The sequence below is a fragment of the Peromyscus californicus genome, unplaced genomic scaffold (genome assembly GCF_007827085.1).
Source record: "Peromyscus californicus insignis strain IS unplaced genomic scaffold, ASM782708v3 Scaffold_24__1_contigs__length_46423439, whole genome shotgun sequence".
Taxonomy (NCBI): domain Eukaryota; kingdom Metazoa; phylum Chordata; class Mammalia; order Rodentia; family Cricetidae; genus Peromyscus; species Peromyscus californicus.
The window spans coordinates 24,582,475-24,608,863 of NW_026294535.1; the positions used below are offsets into that span (position 1 = coordinate 24,582,475).

Genomic DNA, 26,389 nt, shown 5'->3' on the forward strand with positions numbered 1-26,389 from the left:
TTTCCAACGAAAGCTAATCTAGGAATAATATTGTGAGTTGTGTGTTCTAGTCTCCCTCACAAATGACTGGAAGATGCTCACAACGTTTATGTCCATTGAAAGAAATGAAATCAAGAGATTCAAGACCTTGCTTTTAAAACTAAGACCTCAGAGAGATTAAGGCATTGGCCAAACATGACATCAAAATGAGTTTAAGTTGGAATCATATTAGATATTAGCATGTAGGCAGCATGTTAAATTTCTTAGGCTTCATATATTCTTTTGTCTGAGTGTGAGCTGGTATACATTTTAAAGCAATTTGGTCCCCATGTGGTGATACGAAGCGGCCAAAGTTTATTTAGTTTATTTGTATTTATTTTTTTCAATTTTTATACACTATAGTTTGATTATATTCTTTCCCTTCCCTCTAACTTTACTTCTTTCCCCCCCTCTTGACCCACCTAACTTCATGTCTTTCTTTCTTTCTTTAAAAAAAAAAAACAAGCACAGAAAAAGTGTGGAGTGAGTGTATTTTGTGTTGGCCAACTCCTCCTGAGAATGAGGCCTATCCTGGAGTGTGGTTGATATACCCACTGTCAATACACCTCACTGAAAAAAAGACTGATTTTTCCCTCTCCTAGCAAATATGAATTAAATATGAATTCTTGGGTAAGGATGGGACTTTGTTCCCATTTCCCATTCTCAATGCTGAGAATTTGTCTGGCTTGAGCTGGTGCACGTCTCCTGCATGCTGCCACAGTTTCTGTGTGTTCTTGTGTGCATGGGCCCTGCTGTATTTGGTGAATTCTGTTTTTTAGAGTCTTACATCACCTCCAGTGCTTACAGTGATTCTGCCTCCTCTTCCACCTAAATCTTTGAGCCTTAAGGGTATGGGTGTAATAAAGACACCCCATTTAGTAGTGAGTGTTCCAAGGTCTCCCACTCTCTGCACATTGTCCATTTGTGGGTTTCTATGTAAATTATCATCTACTGCAAGAAGCTCCTCTGACATGGGTTGGGGGAGGCATTGATTTATAGTTATAGCATATATGTATCACAAATTTTATATATAATATATATTATGTTTACATATTAAGCTTTATCCAAGATCCATAACATATCCAGCCCCAGGTTCTTGGCTTCTTTAATAGTGTCAGGTGTGGGTTTCATCTCATGAAGCTGCTCTTATATCCAATAAAAAGTGATTGGTTACTCCCATAACATTTTTGCATCTTTGTACCAGTGGGTATGTCTTATAGGCAGGTCAGCATTGTAGCTTTCTATAGTATCTTTTCTGGCTATATAATATACATTACCTTTTAACACTATAAATACTAGTCAGTAGAGGGTGGAGCTTGTTTTCGAACTTTAGCTCAATTTCTCTATATTTGATGGAATTAAGTATGTGGTGTATTCAGCAGCAGGGTCTTACCATCAGGTTGGGGACAGCCAGGAATAGCATTAGCAACAGTCTGTAATTTGAAGAGCAATGATTCTTATGGATACCTACATGTCAAAGAATGATTTAGATCTGTATCTATAAACCCTGCATAAAACTCAACTCCAAATGGACCAAGGACCTCAAAATAAGACCATATAACTGAATAAGACAGAAGAGAAAGTATAGAGTAGGATCAAACTCATTGACACAGGAAAAGAATTTTTGAACAGGATCTTAATAATGTAGGTTTTGAGACCAACAATTAATAAACAGAACCTCATGAGATGAAGCTGAAAAGCTTATGAACAGCAAAGGACAACATCATTAAAGCAAAGGGAGCCGATAGTAGGCGGGGGAGAATCATCTTTACCAATTGCACATTTTCAGAGGACTAATACCTAGACAACACATAGAACTCAAAAACTGAACAGCAAGAAATCAATAACACAATTAAAAATAGAATATAGAACTAAACAGTAAGTTCTCAAGAAATGAAACATAAATGCAAAAAAAAAAAAAAAGCACCACTTGAAGACCCTTAGGCTCCAGGGAAATGCAAATTACAACTGCTTTGGGATTCCATCTTATCCTAGTCAGAATGGCCAAGATCATTATAACAAATGACCGAACTTATTCATTGATGATGAGAGTGCAAAATAGTACGAAAATCAGTGTGAAGGATCTTCAAAAAGTTGAAAACTGATCTACCACAAGATCCAGCTATACCACTCTTGAACATATACCCCATGATACATTAGTACAGGGAAACTTGCTCATCCAAGTTCATTACTGCTCTATTCATAATAGGCAGAAAGTGGAAATAGCCTAAATGTCAATCAACTGGTAAATGGATAATAAAAATGTGGTACATTTACACAATAAAATGTTATTCAGCTGTTAAGAAAAATGAAATTTGCAGGTAAATGGGGCTAGAAAAAAAATCATCCTAAGTGAGGTAATCCAGACTCAGAAAGACAAACACTGTATGTTTCCTGGTAGGTGGATATTGATATTTTCTTTTAATTGTTTTTTATTCTTCTCTCATGCATTACATCCTGATCACAGTTTTCTTTCTCTCCTTCCATTCATCTGAGTCCTCCCTACCTCCTCCCCTCTCCCTCAGATCCACTCCTCCTTCATTTCCCTTCTGAAAAGAGCAGGCCTCCCAGGGATGTCAGCCGAGCAACAGCACAAGTTACAATCAAACTAGGGACAAACTCTCATTTCAAGGCTGGACGAGGCAACTAGTAGGAGAAACGGGGTCCCAAGAAAAGGCAAAAATTTTAAAGATACCCCCACTGCCATTGTCAGGAGTCCCTTTCTTTTAAGCATTAGATATGTGCTTCATTTAGAATATCCACAGAGATTAGGTAGATCATAATGGACCAGCAGGGTGGAAATATCTTCCAAGGAAGGAGAAAAAGAATATAGTATTACAAAGTGATAGAATGGACATTTGAGTAGGAGTATTAAATGGGTAGAGGATGCAAGAGCAACATGGAGGAAAGATATAAGGAAGGATAAGTAACACTAAAGACCTTGTGTGCCCCCCCCCCATAGCTTATAGAAACTTTATTTTCCTTCTTTCCTTCTTTTGTTCAAGAGTCTTCAGAGCAGCTCAGGACCACTCATTGTTGGTTCCAACCCACTCCATGGCCTCTGCAGAGGGAGCTGCTGACCATTCCTCAGGGGCTGGCTGGACACTCCAGTGTTCAGTAGGGAACTACTAGATAGGCATGGAGAGCATATGTTTACACTCAAACCAGTTGGCTACCTTTGACTAAGATGCAGTAGACATAGGAACTAATACAGTCCATTCACTCAGAAATTCTTCCTTGATCACAGCCTTTTTAGTAGTGTCCTGCTCTTCCTTCTCAGTCTCTTCCAGATCTCTGTAGAAGAAGAAACGAGGAATAACACCCCATGGGTGCTCATGGGAGATTGTGCTACACATGCAGAGAATTGACCATGCACAGGCCAGCATCCACCACCTGAGACCCACTGAGTGAGACCCTTTGTGGTTGCATGGAATGACAACATCCACACAGCACAAAGGAGGATCTGTTACAGACAGCAATGGTGGGCAGGTTGGCATAAGAGGCCTCTGTGGCTGGTGGGTGGGTCAGCCTTGGGATCAGTCACCACTAGGAGCCGTGACTCCCTGAAGGCTGCTTGGATTTGGTTAAAGTAGGTCCCAAGTGTGAAGCCACCAGCAATTAGTGTGGTTCCTGTAGCAACAGCACACTTCAGGCGGGCTAGTTGACCAGTGTTCCCAGAGGAGATGAGGCTGAAGTTGACATCAGCAGGGTTCTCAACAGCAAGACTGGCTTGAGCTGTGAACAACACCGTATCCCACGTTCTCTTCAGATTTATGATATAGATATCATCACTTTTCATTTTACAGATGGACTGCTCCATCTGGAAGTCAGGGTTGGTGCCATGTAAGTGGGTTTCTGTGGCAGGGAAATTGAGGACATCCTCTCCCTTCATCTGCAGGACATCAAGGGCTCCAAACATTGTGTAAGTTTCCCTGTGAGTCATGATGGTAATAAAGAACAGTGCCATGTTGTCCTGTTCCTGGTCAGCGCAGAAAAGCTAATGTCCTGAAAAGTTATGGAAACCCACTGACGTAGAATCTTCCTAAATATGGATAAAAGAATTCTAAATGGTATTACAATATAACAAGGGAAACAATGGCCAAACTAGAAATCATATGCTATCAAATAATACCCCCAGTACCCAGAATGGGTTACATTTTTTTGTTGTTGTTTTTTTAGTAGTGGCAGAGCTTTTAAGCATTGAGGTCTAAGAAGAGGAAATGAGGTATCATGTTGGCAGAAATAAGTGTAGTTCCTGTGGGATCCAAGTGGGTTCTTGTGAGAGCAGGTAAATACAGGAAGAAATCACCTGACCTATGAATATCTATTATCTCCTGTAAGCTGCATGATATTTTTCTCTTACATATTATTATATATAAACTATTCAGCTTCAAATATTTTGTGATAGTACAAAATAGACTAAGACAATGTACGAATTCAGAGAACCCAGTGATTTCCTTGAAAAACAGGAAGGCTTCATAATACCAGGCCTGTTGTCCTAAAGGACCTCAATCAACTAAACCTGATGGTATCTGAGCTATTTACTCACTATCCTGAGGACATTCAATATAAATATTATTTATCATATCATTTCAGTTTAGAATACTTTCTTCAAAAGCCTAGGTATATATGTTCATGCCGTGATCCCTACACTATAGTTCCACAGCTGTAGAAAAGGTGTGATACATACTAATAACTGATTTTTCTCTCACCCACCTACTTCTCCTACTTATATTATGCACTTGGCTTCTGATGGCATCTGTGCTGTCAATCACTGCTTTGACTGACAGTCCACCAACTTAGGCTTCAGCAGTTCAGTGCAACCATTAGATAGAGTACAATTGACCTTCTTGTTACAGTTCTTTCCATATCAGGATCCTAGAAATGGTCTGAAAGTTTAGCATGAGCAACATGCAGATAATACTTGCTTTTTAATCAAAAATCAAGTGTCACACTAACTTTTTTCATTGTAATTTGAAAGTAAAAATTTTTAAATTTAACTTAGAACACATAAGCAATTAACAATGTCATAAAATTAAGTGCATTCATTCTATAAAATGATGTAGAATTAGCCTGTGAGTTATTAGGACTAATCAAATAAAATTGTATTTAAAAGAAGAAAAGGAAAAGTACACTTTAAATAATTATATATTGTAAACCCTTCTCCAATCAATAACAAAAGTACTAGTTAACAAACAATACCTGGGGAAACACATTACTACATTTGGGGACAAATGACCTGCTGTGTATACTATGTAATTACTGAAAATACCTATTTTACTTGAAATCAGATATTGATCATTGCCCCTACATTCCTACACACAAGGGAATGCATTCACAAGCATTCATTTTTAATGAATAATTTTCATTTCACTATGTGTCAACTGAGTTTCCATATAAATATTAATGAAAAATTCACTATTTGAAAACTATTTAAAAGCCGAAATTAAACCAAAACTATCTAACTAATATGTCAGGCATGTACATGTGTTCTTATAACATAAGCTTCTAGAAAAGTAGTTTTTGAAGACAGTGAGAATTTACTATATTCAACAGTAAAATAATTTCCAAGCAAACATGATACTCTAGAGGATTGTAGCAGTTGTGGGAACGGCTTCCTGACGGAGAAAAGGCCACGTTATTAAAGAAAGAAAAATAACAATTTCCTAACTGATAATATCACACCATATGTATTCAAGAGTGAAGTTTATTGTTACTTTTCTAAAACAGAAAATAATAAATATTTTATATTTAAAATAACACTTCTGTTTTGGAAGAAAATATTATAAAATATTATCCTACATTTAAAACAGTTATCTGACTGTTGGAAAAATTTACTGTAATGTTCCCTCTGGTAAAATAATTTTTTCCAATGAAGAAGTAAGTATCATTACCGATAATAATTTTGCTTATTTCCATTTTCCTCACATGTGAGTTTCTATCAATATTTTGCTATTTTAATACTATGCATTTATAAGCAAAGTGTAATGAAGAACTATTCAATTCAAGCCTGAAATAACTACAATTTCAATAATCTGTGTGCTTTCAACACAAATGTGAATTCTATACTATATTTCAAGGAAAATTAGTTCTTATAAAGGAAAACATTTATTGGCATGTCTTATATTTTCAGAGGTTTGGCCCATTATTATCATGGTGGGACATAGCAACATGTAGGCAGACATGATGCTGGAGGATCTGAAAATTCTGTATCTTGACCTAAAGGCAACAGGAAGTGAACTGAAACACTGATTGTGGCTTGAGCATATATGAGACCTCAAAGCCAACCCCCACAGTAGACATACTTCCTCCCAAGGCCATACCTACTCCAACAAAGCCATACCTCCTAATAGTGCCACTCCCCACAATCTTCTGGGGGCCCATTATATCCACACCATCACACAGTTAAAAAAAAAACAAAGATGTTTGTGGGTATAATCTGTAAACTGAGGCACAGCAGAATCCTAGAATTTATTTTTTGGGGGGGGACAGATTGAAATTAGAAAATTCAGAAAGCAAATTTGAAATCAGGGTTCAGTACTTTTAATGTGTTTATTTTAAAACCCCTGGTGTTCTTAAGTAATACAACCATATCATACTTTCAAACAGTTTGCATTTTAGACAGACTACTCTTAAAATATTTTTATTGTTGTTGTTCTCATGATATATTGTCACTATCTAAGGCCTCTTCTTTCTTTGCATTGCCCTGGTGTCTGGGTTACTTTTCTATTGCTATGATAAAACATCATAATGAAGGCAACTTATAAAAGAGAATGTTTAATTTGGCTTATGGATTCAGAGGGTCAGAGTCGATGGCAGAAAGAATGAACAGCTGAGAACTCACTTCTTGATCCACAACCATAAGGCAGAGAGAGAGATTAGGCATGGCAGGAAGCTTTATGTCTCAGAACTTGCTCCCAGGGACACACCTCCTTAAGCAAAGCCATACTTCCCAATCCTTCCAAATAGAGACCCCCAACTGGAGATTAAGTGTTCCAATCTATGAGCCTATGAGGACCGTTATCATTCAAACCACCCCAATGGGTTAGGTTTCTGTGGTTTCATTGTTTCTGTTTAACCATGCAATTCCTTTCTTGCCTATATTGTCACATATCTTGAATGCTGATGGAGAGTGACTTTTAACTCCATGACAGAACTGTGAACCGGGGTCATTTCAATTCTTTACTCTCATCATCCATGTACCCAGTAAGTCGAATCACACTGGAGAGAAGTCACATTTCCAGAAATGTGAGTTCAAGGGTATACATTTGTGTTCATTTCATTTCCCTCCTAATTGCAAGTATTGCAACTTTATTTTATGGATTTTCATTACTTAGCACATAGTACTTTAGCTATATTGTGAGTTAATGTTTAATGATGCCTTAGTTACTTTTGTATTGCCATGACAGAACATCAGGTCCAAGGCAACTTGTATAATTAAACATTTAATTGGGGGCCTGTGGTTGCAGAGGGTTGCAGTATATGACCAACATGGTAGGGAGTTCTTTTTTTTTTTAGATTATTTATGTGTGTTGTGCACGGGTAAGTACACATATACTTGGTTGTGTGTATGAATGCAAAGGATACATCTGGTGCCTCAATCACTCGCCACCTTATTTTTTTTAAGACAAAGCATCTCACTGAACATGAAGTTTACTAAACATTTTGGCTATTTTATTAAGCTGCTTGGTCAGCAATCCCTGCTGTGGGATATCTTTCTGTAGTCTGTGAATACGTGTTGCTCTGATTGGTTAATAAATAAAGCTGCATTGACCTATGACAAGGCAGCTTAGAGTCAGGTGGGAAATCTAAGAGAAGAAAGGAGAGGAGAGAGAGAGAGAGACGGAGAAAGAGAGAGATGCCAGCTGCTGCTGAAGGAGAAGCAAGATGCCAGCAGACCAGTAATGCCATGACCATGTGGCAAAACATGGATTAATAGAAACGGGTTAATTTAAGATGAAAGAGCTAGCTAGTAAGAAGACTGTCATAGGCCATACAGTTTGTAATTAATATAAGCCTCTGAATAATTATTTCATAAGCGGCCGAGGGACCATGGAGCTGGGCAGGACTGGAGAAACGCGGGACCATGAGTCCCGGAGGGAACGGAAAAATTTCTGGCTATAAATCCCTAAGTTCCTTGTTTCTTCCCTCGACTCCCTAATTCTAGGGTTATAAGCAGAGGCTGTCACCCCAAGGCCTCATTCTAATACAAATGCCATTTTACCTACTAAGTCATCTTCTCACCCTCAGCATACTCTGCATTCATTGGCTAATGAAGACCACTAAATACAATAACCTATGCTTCTAATTCAAGCCAAATCCCTCTTCTCTTGAACTAATGAAATATTCAGTTCAGAGTTTCTCTGAGATCTGTAGTAATGTTTTCAAAGTTCATTTTTTTGTAAGAAATCTTAATTATTCTTTCATTTTCATTAACATCGTAGTTTTTCAAAAGTGAACCATACTCTGGATGATTTGGGAAGTCATTTAAATTAACAGTGCGCTACCTTTTATTATATCATGGAATTAAGACAATGGCATCAATGGAACATCACAAAATCACAAGCTTTATTGACATCCAGTCACCTACATGTGATTCAAGAATTGAGGCATTAAAGAGACCATGTAACCAAAGCCAAAGCTCAGTGAATTTTTTTCAGTCATTTAGCTGTAGGAAGACATTATTCACTATGTTAAATTAACATATTAATATAGCAAGTAGTTCAGTGGTTTGCAGGTTTGATTTTTTTTATCCTATTTATCAGATTGGTTTGTTCATACATGTATGTGTGTATAGAAAGAGAGAAAGAGAGACTAAGAGATTTAATTATATATTAAAATGCACCAGTCAATAACAAAAGAATGTACATTTTTTATTTTGTAAAGTGTTTGTGTGTCTCACAATTTTGAAGGAAAAAGATTGATAAGATTATCAATTGAGAGATTCATTTTCTTTATTTTTTTCCTCTTGTCTTTTAAAGAAAGGTTGGCATAAAACAAACAAAAGACATCATCAGAAACCATGCTTATTTAGGTCAATTCTGTATCGACTATTTAATTAAACATCCAATTAAACAAATACCAGCACTTCCACAACATGACAGCTGCTCTGGAAACATCCAGCACCATTTGTGGCACCAGACTCAAGCACTGTTTGCAGAACTGGACTGTGCTCCTATTAGCTTTCATGGCTTTGTTGCTTGGTACACCCTAGAAGTCAATCAATGTCTGTAAAGTATCCATAGGAAACTAGCAGAATGGAATAAGAAACAAAGAATGGACCAGTGAAGGGTATCCCCTCAGCAGTTGGATGTTTTCAATAACATTTGTATCACTCAACCAAAGTGTAGAATTAAGAAGGTATAGGTAGGTATAAAACACAAAATAGTAACCAATAAACAAAGCAGGTATGATAAGAACTTACCATAAATATTCATATATACTAAATTTCCCATGCAAGACACATATGATAAAACTGCATAGCTTTGTAATATCAAGTATGACATGAAAAAATAAGCCATCAATTTCCCCTGATCTAGAATCTTGACAATAATTAAATTTACTGTGACTTTCCATTCCTTATTCAAATTTATTTTACTTTATGATACATCTCTACAAAGTGCATAAATATAAACATAAAAAGTGATAAATGATTCAAGTGGAATTAATTTAAATAATTTTGATAACGTCATCTCCATATTGTTATTATTTTATCTAACTGAAAAAGGCTTGTGAAAAATACTTTGTTTTGTATACTCAAAGGCAACTTTATTTCTATCACTTTAGCCACTCAGTATATTTAGCCTCAATATATATTAATGAGCTTTATCCTCTACTTCTTAGGACATTTATGTCAGCTGAAATGATTTTGTAATTTCCAACGTTAATTATTATTAAAGGTCAGAAGTTGAGTTGTTGAGGTGTTCAGCTGTACTATCGCTGAGTGTAGAGCAGGGACATGTGCTAATGAACAGAAAGATGAATAATTATTCCTAATTCTCCCTAGTTTTTCTTATAAGAGTATTTTTTCTTTCATATTTTGCTCATTTTTAACATTAACATTGGCCTATCTTCCTCCTTTATTCTCTAACAACCATACATCTTCTTCCCCCATTAAATTTACTACGAGCACCAGAGCTAGAGCCACCACCAGTAAGGGCAGTTTTAGCTTCAGAGTATGGACCATCATTGTTAAATATGGCAAAGGCGAGTCTTGGCAGGATCTTCACAACCTCTGGACACAATCGTGCAGAGGAACCTATTTCTATCTGTCTTTCATGACTCAAATAATATATGTATCATTTTTCAGGGGCTGCTAGACCTTGGTTGGTTCTTCTTCATGCTAATGATTTGTTAATGCTTTATTATATATGTCGTTGTTCCAACAGTATCACAATGTATTCAATTCAAAACAATGAAATATTTGGGTTAAAGAATTATAATGTATCCATTTTTATAACCTCTTTGCCTAATATAATTAATGATATACAATCAACATGCACTATAACTCAGAATAATGTTGCACCAAAGAATGCATTGCTTATTTCTAAGCAACCATCAAATGATACTCTATATTCAGCTCCCACTCACTTTAGATTCATCATTTATTGATGTCAATAGAATATAATTATTTAAATGTAAGATCTTTAGTTTATGAATGAAATGATTCCCTGCAGCTGACACCTGGAACTGTCCATCTAACCCACCTGACTATACTCTATTCCCCAGCTTTCCTCATAGATAATGGTCAAATGTTAGGTCTAGGAAGGCCATGTATGATACTTCTGCATCTGTTTATATCTTTCTCACCTTTTCTAGAATTGAGACATCTGTGCTTTCACTACAGTTTGAATGACACAAATGACAGCCTTGAAGAATGGGATGAAGGTATGTAGCGGGTAGCCATTCCAGCTTTGATCTGGAAGTTCCAACCCCCATTGAGGCTTCGGTAACTGTCATGCCTACAAGGCGGGGCCAAGGGAGGCGCTGAGAGACTGGAGATCTGGATGGGCCAGCGCTCTCTCTGTTCTGGGACCCTGGACGGTGGAGGTTGACCGAGCAGAGCTCCAGAGAACACTGCTGGACTGTGATACACCTTCCCCAGACCCCGCGACCTACCTATCCCTTCATTTGTAAGTTACCCACTAAATAAATCTTCCTTTTAACTACATGGAGTGGCCTTAATAATTTCGCCAATAAAGGTACAATAAGATTCCCTGGAATTGGGTTGGGTCAAATTAAAAGAAACTAAACTACTCTATTAGCATATTTTATTTTTATGAGGGAGAAAAGATTGATTCATCCTCACTGTTTGAGAGCAGGGTGAGGAAGGTATGACAGCAAGGTCTCCTGGCTGTGCAAGCAGGAGTATAGGTCCAAGATCAAATACAAAGGGAAACTAAGTACTGAAATTTTAGCAGCTTGGCCTGCAGACATCAGATTGCATAACTTCTTGGAAAAACTTTAAATTATTAAAACCATGCATACTATATGTCTATGATGTTGTATCTGTCATATATAGAGATACATAGGAGAGGGAAAGAACAAAATAATTAGTAAGTCATTATTCCAGTGGTTCCACATGAAAAATTACATTTAAAAAATTACATAAAAAACTTTATCAGGGAAAAGTAAAATAAGACCTCAAATATGGGAGCAAAGGGGGCACATGCAAGTAACTGATAAATCAGAGATTTTTTGCAAATATTGTAAGTATAGCCAGAAATGTAAGCTGACATGTAAGTGTGGGAGAAACACCAGAAAGCCATTGCACAGGCTGTCTCTGCATTATCCTACCAGAAATCCATGATGTAGACTCTCTCTACACTATCTCCTCGTTGCCTATATCAATGAAAGTGGCTGTTTTAGGGCCATTTAAGGTAAGCCATGCCTACCCATCTCCTCTTCTGAACCACTGTCATCTGCTTCCATCCCACCTTTCTTGAATGCTTCTACAGAGAAGACAAAAACGACTCCTTTAGCAATCTGAAATTTTCCACTAAACTGGGAATAAATACAGACTTGGTTGTAACACGAACTTCTGAAAGTCTTATCATAAAAAAACCCAGAGCCTGATATTGGGGTGAAAGCTGAAAGATCAAAGAAGCAGAGCAAGCCAGAACCATCACCTCTTACCTCACCAACTCCTCAGGCTGAAAGAGCTCCAGCCGAAAGGGTTTCAGCTGAAAAAGCCTTCAGCTGAAAGGGAGGTTTCTGCTGAAAAGCCTTTAGTTCCTGTCTCTTCACGCCTTATATACCTTTTTCGGCCCACTCATATTATTTCCTGTCTCAGCTTTCCTAGTGCTGGGATTAACTGCCTGTGACTCCCTAGTATTGGGATTAAAGGTGTGTGTTATATAACTGATGGCTCTGTTTCTCTCCTAGACTAAGTCAATCTCATGTAGTCCAGGGTGGCTTTGAACTCACAGAGATTCAGATGGATCTCTGCCCCCTGAGTGCTAGGATTAAAGGTGTGTGCCACCACTACCTGGTTTCTTTGATTAATCTAGTGACTTGTTCTGTTCTCTGATCTTCAGGCAAATGTATTAGGGTACACAATATAACACCTCATTTGATCTTGGTCTGTAAGTTTCTACATGGTCTGTCTTCCCGTCATGACCGTCTACCACGCTCCTCTAGATTTCCCAATGGGCCAGGTCTACTTTAGTTTCACAGTCTCTGCACAACAAAATTTTCATGTAAATATTCAAATGTTATTCGCTACATTTTGTTCACGACCTGCCTCAAGGTCTATCTGGTTGGTGACAAGCCTCTACTTTGGAAATCTCTCTCGAATGAAGCAACCCAAGCCCCTCGATAGGCTTTGTTTCCCTTTTCCTTTTGTTATAGTGAATTATCTTTTGACTTCATAATGTATTTTCCCAAAAACAATGTGTTTGCCCTGTACACAAAAACAGTATTATTCACTATTGGAACTCATAATGTACCCAAAGTGCCAATATGTGGATGGGATATTTCACGTGTGCTTTACATAAATACATTTGATTTCATCATTTTAGTTCCAGAATAAGGAATCTAAAGGAAAGAGCCTACTGATTTTGTTGAATGGACTTGCTAATAGCTCAGAGGTGAGCCATCTTGCAGACAAGTCATTTAGTAAAGTCTACCAATGTGTAGGACAAATTCACTAAGAAAATACAAGAATAAAGACTAAGCACTAGTTTTCCAGGTTTTGAAGATGACACCACAGGGAAAATGTCATAAGCAGAGCTTTAAATAGGGCAGGATATGGATCTTCAAAGTTAGGGAACACAGTAAAACAGGGACTGTGTTCACCCATTAAAAATAAAAATCCTCATTTGGAAATTAAAATGTGGGAGGACAATGATATTTTTAGAAATAATTATTTCTCTTAGTCACAGACTAGATTTGTCTTTACTTTTTAATGAATGTTATTGAGTGTTCTATTCCTGAACTCTATCAGCGTGTGATATGATCCTTCTCTGTGGGAAGCCTATTCTAGCTACTGTGTAGGTTAAAAGATGAATAAAATATTGCTCTTACCCACAGGATTCTTTTCTCCATTCAAGATATCACATTGGGACATTAACAAGTAGAGTAAAAGGGGAGAATAAGCTAGTCCTTTGGAGAAAATTATACGGAAGATGCTCTGGGTCTCACGGTGGAAAGAGCATCTGGTACAGCAGGAAGTGCCAGGAAGTTAGTTTTTAGTCCAAACAGTAATCTTGATTTCATAGATAATATCATCTCCAAAAACCAAGCTGAGAAAATTAAAGGGGCTTGTTGTGCTGCTGCTATTTTAGATTGACGTAAAAGTAACAGGCAGCTTTCATTTGGAATAAGTGATTCTAAATCCTGGAAAATGGGAAAATAGCAAATATTAAACCCTTGTTTCCTCCTTTTTGTTAGTAGTTTCCTACATTGTCTATTAAAATTGGACTCTTACTTGTTTCCTTTATTTTGAATAATCTCCAAATCTAACAAATTTTCTAAGTTGTGAAGATTTTTGAAGCAACTCAAGTTAGTATTAAGTTGATTATAACTTGTTTTTAAATTAAATACAAGTGCTTCTGCTAAAAGACATTGTGCGCGCCCGTGTGTGTGTGTGTGTGTGTGTGTGTGTGTGTGTGTGTGTGTGTAAAACACTACATCATAAAACTGACTCACAAAGACAAAAAGGATTATGAAAAATTTTTGGACTTGATCACTCAAAATCAATTTAACCAAAGCCATTTTTTTTTGTTTGTTTGTTTATTTTTTGTTTTTTCAAGACAAGGTTTCTCTGTGTAGTTTTGCCATCCTGGATCTCGCTCCGTAGACCAGGCTAGCCTTGAACTCACAGAGATCCTCCTGGCTCTGCCTCCCAAGTGCTGGGACTAAAGTCAAACACCACCACCACCCAGCTAGCAAAAGCCTTTTAATATTAGTGAAAGTATCAACCCAGACTATCTTTGTAGGTTTTTGTTTTTGTTTTCATCTGCCTTAAACATTGGAAATCATGTTTCCTCTTTCAAGACATTGTGCCAGAGAGTATTTGTGTCCAAATTGTTTCAAAGAGTAGCTAGGAAGAATATCAAGGTGTAGTTTTTTTTTCATTAGTTACCTTAAAAATAGAAAAAAATCTTCTCAGCTTCAGATTCATAAAATCATATAAATTCTAAAACTGGTGTTTTAAAATCTTCATCCTTTTTCCTAAGAACTTAAAAATATTGAGGAAGCTTTCTCTCTCTTAATTGTGAAAATGGTTCCTCCCCAAATCTGAAAACGTGGCAGACTAGCAATCCTGGACAAAAGTGACTAGGTGGAGGCTGTGAGTGAGAACTTCTAAAAAGAGGGTGTAAAAGGGCGGGTCATCCAGGATGAGAAAGCTCAGCTCCATCACCTCTTGGGGAAAATGAACTAAAGCCACAATGTGTTATTGCCACACAGGAACACACATTTATCAAAAGGGCCCAAATTCAATAGGCATGCAACCGTCAACAATGTTGGAATATTATATTCTCATTCAGCAGGGAGGAACAGAAAATTGCTACAGCCACTGTGCAATAACAAATCACTCTGGGCATGAGCCATAACTGAACTAAACACCTAAATGTATCCCAATCCAAATGTATGCATGTCAAAACCAAAATTGGCAATGCTCTTAAACAGGCACTTCCCAAATAACCAGACCACGGCCTCTGGGGATGAAATGAATGTCCTAAACAGAAAGTTAGGAGAGAAAATCCACAAACATAAAATATTACATTATTCACTTTTATAAAGTTTAAGCATAAGCATATCTCATGAATGATCTGTTCATGTCAGAGTTGCATTCATGTAGGGACTGGATGAGAAATAACATAGGGAGTGATAATGAGGGCTTCTGGTATACTGAAGCTTGGAATACTGTGCTTCCTGATCTAGTTACATACAAATACTATTTGTAAAATCATAATAATGTATATGGATAGCATCTGATTTTTATTTAAAACTATATATATATATATATCGTCTTTACATAAAACTGAACACATTGCATACTGGAGGGAAATACATGCATGATTGCAATTTCTACATACATTAGCATCACTCATCTACTTATCAAGCATGAAAACAATAATTTGTCTTACAGACATATACTTTTTAGTGGCATTTTAGTGCTTATTTGCCTTTTAGTATTTATTTGGGTACCTTGAGATATAAAATAGATGAAATAATGCCTCCTTTTCTCTCAACAAGGCCGTCACTAGCAGGGATAGATTTGAGTGTACAATACTGTACCTTGGCTTTTGGGTGTCTGCTTAAGAATAATATCAATGTCAATGATAAGGGAGCATCCAACTGCTTTCTCCTGACCTATTTCTGAGCAGATAGATGGATTTCATACTTTGAAGAGAGCATTCTGAAGAGCAGGGATTGAAAGTGGACTTTTCATGAAACATAGCCCGTGATTACAGAGTAATTTTCTCTGCTAAATTATTAAGCCTTCATAATTATAACTACAGCTATAATTATGTTGCAAAAATTACCTTTAATAAAGATAATAGGCACTTTAGGTGGATTAGATCTGGAAAATTTAACACACACTATGTTTTATCAATTTCCCTCATATAGCTTTGTTCATGAAAAAATTCTCAGGAGCCCTTCATGGAAGGTCACCTTTTTACTTAGTGAACACACACAAAAATTCCTAATTGCTGGAATAACAAAACCTAAAATCATAATTTAATGATATATTAATAATATATCATAATCACAATGATAAATTCAACATTAAATTAGTGACATTCAACATAATATATGTGTGCTCGTACAAACACACATGCCTTTGATTTTACTGAGATTTATTAAAATAATCTGTTAACATTGAAAGAGTACAATAAGTATATGCATGTTTCCCAGCATGCAGATTTCTCAGCTGCTTATTTTGAAGAACTCAAAGAGAATCCATATATCTTGGAGAACCAAGCCAAATAAAAATAAGTTAGGAAAGGTGTTCAAGTTCTGTTTCTAATGTACACTAGAGAATTCCATTCAACAAAATATAGTAAACTTTAAAATTTCAAATGGTAGTGCATTCACTCATTCATTCATTCACTTACTCATTCATAATTCAATACATATTCACTACGTGTGTGGCAACATTCTACAGATAAAACAAACATGTCTGTCCTTATAAACCTTACATATTAAAATTAGCAGCACCACTCACAAGCATATGCATAAAACCCAAGGAACAATATTGAGTAATAAATAAGAAAGCAAAAGGGGGCTATTGAGCAGTGTGGGGAAGAACACATAGTTAATATGATTAGAAAAGATATTAAAGATGATAAAATAGAACAGACAACATGAGTCATAAGATACCTGGTGAGCGTAAAACTCATTTCATATACAAAATAAGAAATTGGACTAAATCTCGTTGTCAATCAGGAAGTTTTACTAAATCCTATTTACTCTTGACCTCATTAGGTAATACTATGGTTTCCAAAAGTGTCTGTCCAAGATATTTGCACCAAGGTTCAGCCTCCAGAGCAGTACTACAGAAAGAAGTAATGGAACCTGTAGAGGGTGGAGCTTCCTCCGGTCACTAAGGTTGTGTCTACAGAGAAGGTCATGGCTCTTTGGCTTTTCCCCTTTTTTTTGACTCCCAGCCATGAGGTGAGCAGTTGGCTTCACCACACATGCTCCACCATCGCCATCCACTACACATCACAGGCCCAAAGAAATAGGTCCATGCAATCTTGAAGGGTAGCCCCAAATAAACGTTTTGTCTTTATAAATTAGTTATTACAGGGGCTGCCTGGAGAGATGGCTCAGTTAAGAGCACTGTTTGTGCTTCCAGAGAACTCAGGTTCAAGTCCTAGAAACTGCATGGCAGCTCTCAATGGTCTGTAATTCCAGTTCGAGAGGACTGTGAGCCCTCTTATGGCCTCAGAGGGCATACATGTGCACATATACATGCAGAAAAAACACTCATGCACTTAAAAAATTAAAGATAAAAAATAATAAATTAGCACAGGCAATTGATACAGTTGAGGAAGCAATACCAAACACCAGTGATTTTCTACATTTTTCCACAGAGTACAGAACCTAGCCCTACTTTGACTATGTATTACAATTGAATTTTCATATTTTTTTCAAAGAGAACTATTTTATTCTTTGTAAAGGGAGGGACTTTTCCAAGGTATTATGGGTTGTTATTGGATATAATTTATTATTCCCTTAGACTGAGAGCATCTACCCCTAGTAAAACCTACTGAAAATCAGCCCTAATCACTTACCAGAGCAGATCATTTGTTACTCTTCCCTTTAAAATCTATTTTACCTTAGCTTTCTTCTTTTTATTAAGAAACGTTTTTCATTCATTTTACACACCAGTTGGTGGGAAGAGGGGGATCTCTGATTGGTGTGTAGAACTTTCATATTTATGTATTTTCTCAGCACTTGGTAATAAGAGATTTGTCCAGTTATGTTATCCTTCATTCCAAACGAAATTTGATAATCAAAAGGTAAGCATATACGGAATGGAGGGTGGACCTTAAACAGGTCTCTAATCCCTGGACAAATGTCTCAGCCAAGGGTTGTTTAAAATAATCAGACATGCAGATAACACAGCCACTTTGGAAAGGTTCTGACCCCCCCCCCCTTTAAAACTGTCAGTCTTTCTTATCACTGAGGCAAATTAGCCTAAAATTTGCAGTTTATTAATTAAATAAGAAACATTAACAAATTGAAATCAAGTTTTACCCATCCAAAAGGCCAAGTGAAAAAAATGAATGAAGGTAGAGGAAATGAGCCTCGGTGTAAAGATTGTTCTTTCTGTTTGTTCTCAATGGCATTGCTTGTTACATCTTTCTCTGTCTTCCTCACTTAATAAAACAGAGACTGCAGGGAGTTGGGAGCAGGTAATCAAAGCAACAGAACAACGCCCCTCTCTCTGTGTGGAACAGTTCTTCCTTTAATACTTTGGAGCAGAAAGCCTGGAGAGCCAGGGGCTGACAGCAGCTGAGAGGAACTGCCCTCTTAAGGCCGTTCATGTCAGGGTAAACTGAAACCAGTGAACCAGCACAGAAGTCAAAAGAGTCTCAGAGGTCCAGATTCAGCATGAGGAAAGAAGATGACTTAGCAGAAAGATTCTGAGAAAAACATATGTGTGGCGATCTTAGACAGTTACATAATTTAAAGAGAAAGCAACAGAAAAAGTCCACACTCTTACTGCTTAAGATTTCCTTAAAGATTTTTTTCTTTGACTCCAATGTTTGTATATGCATCAAATTCAGTATGCTAACAGAAATAAAATGCATGAATAAACATCAAATTCTGTACAATCTAACATCAATTAAAATGTGCAATTATCTTAAGTTTTCAAATTTGGAAAATGAGATTGTGGCAGTTTGCCAAATTCATAGGAGTACTTTTTCAATCACAAATAGCACCTCTTCCAAAATGTGCAAATGCAAACCTATACCAAAGAGTACAGTACTTCAGACAGCTTCTATTTCTTCTTACGTTAGCACTGTGATTCTCATATGTTATGAACACATTTACTCCAGTGTCAACTCTGTGTGTGTTTCAGAACAACAACCAGTACACCAAACAGTGTAGTGCAGCATTCCTTTTTGGTTGTATTTTTGGTCATGTCTTGGGCTACTCATATGCATACACATCCACACACCACATCCATGAAGAAAGAGGAAGGTAAGAAGGAAGAACGGAAGTTGTACAGATTGGCTAATAATACTAGGAAAATAAACACTGGAAATGATGTTGTGGTTGGATTTCAAAGTGTCTTGTATGCCATAGGTGTCTGGATTTTACTCTCCAAATGACATTATTTTAAAAATACATTTTAATTAAAATATAATTACATCATCTCTTCCTTTGCCATTTTCCCCTCCAAGTGACCAAAGAAGAAAGCCATAGTGAGAACCTTTGCCAGCTTACACTTCTAACAGAAGATTAATGTTAAGGCTTTACAAGGAACTCAAAAACAAAGAGCCATGAAAACAAATGACCCAGATAAAATTAAGCTACCAAACTCAACAGAGAGTTCTGAAAAGAAGAAATAAAAATGGCCAGAAAATAAAGTTAAAAGTGTTCGACATCCTTAGCAATTAGGGAAATTAAAAATAAGGAAGTTTGTCATTTTAAGGAAAATGAGTAAGAAAAAATTTAGATGATAATCTAACATGAACAGTGCTGGGTAAGGAGAGCATGTAGGAGATCACCAATCACATAAAAACGAGGAGTAGCCTTAGCTAGTCCCAGTGGTGACAATAAGGGTGGAGAGCAAAAGTCAGAAGAGCATTTAAAACTATTCTGAACATTTACATGCCTTTCCAAGTAAAATGAGTACCTTTCAGTACTATAAAATGTAAATGAAGGGATTAAGAAAAATCTAAAGTTGATCACAAGTAATCAGTGTTCACTTCCAAGATTATAAAAAATCATTAGTACATGGCAATATATTTAAAACAGTTATATAATGAGAACATACATTAGCTATATAACCTCTATATAATAGCCAATATGGAGAGAAAGTTTGGGACATTACCTGCTCCAAGACTTCCTTATAGGTGATAGTTGCTTTGGTGTTTGTAACAGGACTGTCATAGATGATGGCAATCTTATCCCCTTGGCCATTTTCAATGTGCCGATCAATAGCATTGTAACAAATATTAAGCATCCCTTCCACAAACCTGAAAACACATTGCAAAGAAAAATTAATGACTCTTTTCACGATTATATTTTTGTGTAACCACTTTGCGCCATATCTAGCTGCGATGGATGTCTTTAGGGACAGTGTTTTTCTACAGTACTTCAGGCTGGGAAATGATGGTGATAAAACACATATTTAGAATGACATCCAGAGAACATTTTTACTTTAATAAATATGGATTTATATTAATGTATAACAGGAAAAAAATATACTTTGTACTTTCAACTGACAGCTTTGTGGATATTATTGCTTAGGATGAAAGTGGAGTCTACAGAACCTGAGTAATATTTATAGAGGTAAAATGAATCCTATATAACCGGCGGTAGAGAAGCATTAGAGATTATGAAAAGGGAAAATGGTAGATGTATAGTGGACATTCCGCTAGCTGTTACAAATAGACAAACCCTAAAAAAGTCAATTCTTTGAAATATATTGTCATAGTTGTGGACTTGGCACAGCTGGAAAGAGAGAAACTTCATTGAAGGATAGTTTCCATTGCATTGTCTTGTTTACATGTCTTTGGAGGCATTTATTAATTATTAATTAACAGGAGTATTTTCAGCCCACTGTGGACTGTACCATCCTTGGTCAGATGGACCTGAACTGTATAAAAAATTACCTAGAGCAAGCAAGGGGAAACAAGTTAGCAAGTAGAATTCGTCCACAGTCTCTGCTGCAGTTTTTAGCTGCAAGTTGCTGCCTTGACTCTCTAGATGATGGACTGTAACTTATATCAAATAAAACCCTTTCCAGAGGCCACACTAGCCAGTGAGGCAGGTAGGTGATCTTTAGACCTTCGCTCATCTTCCTCTCCTCCAAATCCAATCCCCCCAGTCTCATCCTCAGCTCTGTGGCAGACTACTAGCAGTGGCCTCTCCCCCCCTCTCTGCCCCCATTTTCCAGGGGACTAAGCTGATCCTGGTATCACAAACTGCTTTCCTCCCTCCTGTGGATCCCCCTTCAGAAACCCTCTTCTAGCCTGTCTCCATCCTTAAGTGTCAGCTTCCAACTCAAAGAAACATTCTAACCAAAACCCCCAGTGGCCACACCTGGCAGGATCTCAGATGCATTCTCTACCAGGCAATCCACAGCCACCACACTCTCCTAAGATCCAGAGAGGGCAACAGTAACAAAAGGATGTTAATACCAACCCAACAAAAACAAGGCCAGATATCAACATCTGGTTTTCCACCAATAACAACCCAGATGCCTAGAAGCCAGCATAGAAATATAACAGGTAGGAGAAAATGTCCTCACTAATGCCCAGCAACCTAACTATAGTAAGCTGTGAGAAATACAACATAGTTTAAAGCACAAGACAAGGACTTCAGAATAGCCTTTAAGAATATATTTTTAAAAAGCTGTTAAAGAGAAAATGGATAAATCCCTTAAAGAAATCTATGAAAACACAGCCAAACAGCAGAATGAAATGAATACAGTTCAAAAACTTGCAACTGGAAATAGAATCAATAAAGAAAACTAAAATGGAGGCAAAATTTGAAATGGAAAAAAAAAATTTAGGAATTCACCGCAGAGTAAAAGATGAAAAAGATATTCCAAGAAAATGAACCTAAGAAGTAAGCTGGTGTTGCTATTTTAATATCTGCCCAAATAGGCTTCCACCCAAACTAATTAGAAGGGATAGAAAAGGATGCTACATACTCATCAAAGGAAAGACCCACCAAGAGGTCATTGCAATTCCAAAAATCTATGCGCCAAACACAAGGGCACTCAAGTTCAAAATAGAAACACTACTACAGCTTAAATCACATATTGACATTCACACACTGATAGTGGGAGACTTCAATAATCCACTCTTGCCAATACACAGGTCATCCAGACAAAACTAAACAGAGAAATGCTGGACCTAGCAGACATTATAAGCCAACTGGACCAAACAGATATTTATAGAACATTTCACCCAAATACACAAGAATATACCTTCTTCTCTGCACCTCGTGGAACTTCCTCCAAAATTAACCACATACTCAGACACAAAGACAGTCTCAACAGATACAAAAAAAAATTGAAAGAACACCTTGAATCCTATCTGACCACCGTGGATTAAAGCTGGATATCAACAGTAGAAACAACAGAAAACTTACAAACTCACAAAAACTGAACAACTCGCTACTGAGTGAAAAATGGAACAAAGCAAATATAAAGAAAGAAAGACTTTCTATAAATGAATACAAAATATACTCAAACTTATAGAATATAATAACAGTGTTTCTAAGAGGAAAGTCTGCAGCAGATGGAGTCCTGAGCTCAAAAAAGTGGACACATGCCCAATCCCTAACCCAGAACTATCTCCAAATTGATAGCCACTTACAAATGAAAATTTGGTTTTCTCCAAAGGAGTGCCATGGGGAAACAAATTACTCTTAATGGTAGGCTATTAGTGAAGACTGTTATTGATTGTCATTCATCTAGTTTCGTGTTTAGCCGAATACAATGTCAGCAGATACAAGGCAAGAGCTGCAGTGTACGTGTGAGCAAAATATGGATTCAGCAAATAAATTCTGGAAACACTGAACAGTACTGGTGTTGTGTATGAAAAGTTTGATACATTCCAAGGTAGAAGACATACAGAAGGCATTAACAGTATTCTCAAACTGGCCAATCCATGCTTAGTTGTATGTGAAGTGACATTTAAAATAATTAATTATCATTCCTTAAGTTTCGGGATAAAGTCATGTTTTTGGATGACATAAATAACTGATTTGTTTACCCTGGTACATTTTCCTTCAACTGCTTTTACACAATCAAATAATATTGATTTAAAAATGGGTAGTTTCTTAAATTCAGTCAGCAAATACTTCCATGTCTGTACTTCACTTAGTACCAACCAATCCCAAGAATTTCCAAAGCTCTACATCTGTTTTTCTATAATAGTACTTGCCACATTATATTAACAGTGATCTATTATATGTTTTCTTTGTTATACTATAAACTACCTGAGAGCTGAGACAATGCCATCCCAATAATCCAATAATCTCCTGTGTGCTTACTATACACTATGGACTCAGTGAGTAGCTAACAAATGAGTGAACTAAAAATATCAGTAACTCTTCAAGGAAAATAACATTAAGGATCCAGGTTAATTTACTATCCCTTTTTAAAGATCAAGTTAGCAGTGTCCTAAGGATACTAAGGGCATTTAGTTAGGAATGGCAGAAAGGCATATTTTAAATCAAAATATTTAGACATCTAGATGGGTGTCAATGTTGTGACGTCATGTTTATTCATTGCTTATAAGTAATGCTATTTTCCTGTTCTGCAGCTCACTGATAACTTATATATGATCTCCGTTCAGCTCTGCTATATACAGCCCATTCAGCAGCATTTTCTTTTTACCTCTTTTTTATAGTTTTCAAGTTCCAAAATTCTACTTAATTATCTTTTTTTCTCTTTAATTAATTGGATGTAGATTTCTATCTCCTTTAAATGTGCTTATAATTACTTGAAGCATATTTAATGGCGGCTGCTTTAAAATCCTTGTGAGATAAGTCCAATAGTGATGCCATCTAAGTGTCATATCTATTTGATTGTCTTTGTCATTCATCCTGACATTTCCCTGGTCCTCAGTATAAAAACAATGTTTTTATTGTACCTTGGACATATCTCTGGACATATATATACACATATGTGTATATATATATATATATATATATATATATATATATATATACACACTACAGAGTATTATATCTCTCTGTAGCCTATTCAAACATAAATTTTTGGATCTTCTGGTATTTTCTGGCAGTGTGGTTGGAAAGGGAGACACTTCATTCCCATCTCAGTCTAAGTTCTTGTTACTACTAGGATTCCTTGATACCCCTGGGAGATGAGCTGGTATGAAATGGCAAGCTTCAATTAGATTCTCTTTCTCCATCCACAGTGAGTGCTTCTACATTATTGTTCATCATGTGACCTCCTTAACTTAACCAAAATAAAAGTTCTAACTAGCTCATAAACTTAGCAGAGAAGTCAGTGCTGTGGGATTGTTTCCTTACAGCGTGGCCAAAAAAAATAAATAAATAAAAATAAAAATAAAAATTTTTAAAAAGCCTAATACTCTGCTTTTTCCTAGTGAAGACTGTATTAGAACCAATGTTTCTGTGGTGTTGGAATGGACTAGGACACGTTTAGAGTTTTCCCTACAGGTGGGCTTTCCATTTCCTGCTGCTTTTTCTCAAGAGAGAAGTTTTGGTTGTAGCTCATTTTTAAGTGTGTGTTCCATAGTCCTTCCTGATTGTCAGTTTCGCCAGCATGCAGGTTGTGTGACAGAAGCACGCAGAAAACCCAGAGACCTCATTTCCTCTGATGCCCCTGCATTCTTCGTTGGTTGCTCTCATCTGTCAGCAGTCTTCTTGTCTGTGCTTGAAATACAAAGTTCTGGCTTTTTTCATTGTGTTTAACATAAAGAAAAGGGAAGTGTATTTTCCACCCGGAATAAAAACAAGAAGGCCCTAGTTTTTATTTAATCTTTATTCTCGGGCCCATTCTTCACATGCATAAATCCCATTAGAGCAACTATACAGTGGGGAGATGGCTCAGAGACTAAAAGCCTCATAACCTGCTAGTCCCAGCACGCATGGGCAAGACAGTGGTTTATCTGGAATCACAGTCCTCCTAATGGGAGGTTCAAGGTGGAGACAGCAGGACTGTCCAGAAGCTTGTGGGCCAGCAAGCCTGGAAAAAGGCAGAAATAAAACAGATTCTGCTTCACAAACAAGGCAGAGGGACTAGAGATGTAGCTTCATTGGTAGAGTGGTTTCCAAACAGGAAAATGGCCCTCAACACTGCTTGGTGACACGCTCATGTCATTCCAGCACTCTGGAGGTGGAAACAGGAGGATTAGAAGGTTAAGTTCATCGTCGTCGTCGTCGGTTGCATATTGAGTTCAAGTCATTCTGGGCTACATGAGATCCTCTTGTCTCACAAACATAAGTAAGGTGGAAAAAGAGAACCAGCGCCAGGCAGTGGTGGCACAAGCCTTTAATCCCAGCACTTGGGAGGCAGAGGCAGGTGGATCTCTGTGAGTTCGAGGCCAGCCTGGTCTAAAGAGTGAGATCCAGGACAGGCTCCAAAGCTACATAGAGAAACCCTGTCGAGAGAGAGAGAGAGAGAGAGAGAGAGAGAGAGAGAGAGAGAGAGAACCAGCTCCTAAATGTTGCCATCTGAGTTCCACATGTGTGCTCTCACAGTACAAACTTAAACACACACACACACACACACACACACACACACACACACACACACATACACACACACACACTCACACACTCAAACACACTAGTAATAAAGATTATAAAAGTTCCTATGAAGTAGGTACCATCATAATTAATCACATTTTACGTACAAGAGAACTGATGGCAGCTTAAACAAAAACATATGACTTTTATTATAATGTTCACAGAATTTGGATTTTTGCTTATTGTTCGCCACTTATGAATAGCTTGATATTGGCATTATTAGCACATTATAGTTCTCTCTTTTAAGACTATGCTTCAAGAAAGTACGCTTAAAAGAAAGAATAACACTCTTTGGGGGCAGTCAGGAAGGAAAGCTAAAGATGATGAGGAAGGACGTGCAAGCAATGCCCAGCAGAACTGTGCTGCAGGGATGGACAAAGCCCATGGCTCTTGAGTTACAGCTGGTGAAACCAGCAGCACAAATTGCTCTAACACAGAGATGGATATACCATGGACGACTGGATCAAGTGAACTGCAAGGGCCTTCTCCGCTCCAAGATTTGATTACTCTGCTATGACAAGATGCTTATTTCTCTTTAAATCAAATCATTTCAGGAAAGGTCACTTGAAAACCTACGTTGCTGTCTGGCTACTGCCATTGCTAAGTCCCTGACTACATTTTAAACGAGAGCCTCTCCAGATTATAAAAACAACGAGCGCTCCAAAAATTACCCGTTACAGTATTTTGCTTCCCTTTCCCAGTGTAAATGTGGTTCCTCGTACAGATAAGGTGTTACTTTGACCCTGCATTTAGCATTGCACCTTGAGCTTCCCTAAAGGTCTGACATTTTTTAAAAGCATGTTGAATGATGACATAATATTCTATTCAATCACTATTCCATGATCAAGCTAAAACTGTGTGGCTGAAAATTGCCTTTCATAAAATTATCATTATTGAAAATTATCTTAGGATGAAGTATCCTGTAGAG

At 37.2% G+C, this 26,389-nt stretch overlaps 1 protein-coding gene and 1 pseudogene across 1 annotated transcript in view; both read right to left on the reverse strand.

The window, feature by feature from the left end:
- The window catches only part of Acss3 (acyl-CoA synthetase short chain family member 3), a 171,364-nt gene that overhangs the window by 117,997 nt on the left and 26,978 nt on the right, over positions 1–26,389 (reverse strand). The window contains exon 2 of the mRNA XM_052753276.1: positions 20,039–20,183. Within this exon, the coding sequence (XP_052609236.1) occupies positions 20,039–20,183 (145 nt within the window). The remainder of the gene's footprint in view (positions 1–20,038; positions 20,184–26,389) is intronic.
- Positions 3,039–3,937, reverse strand: LOC128119752 (40S ribosomal protein SA-like; annotated as a pseudogene).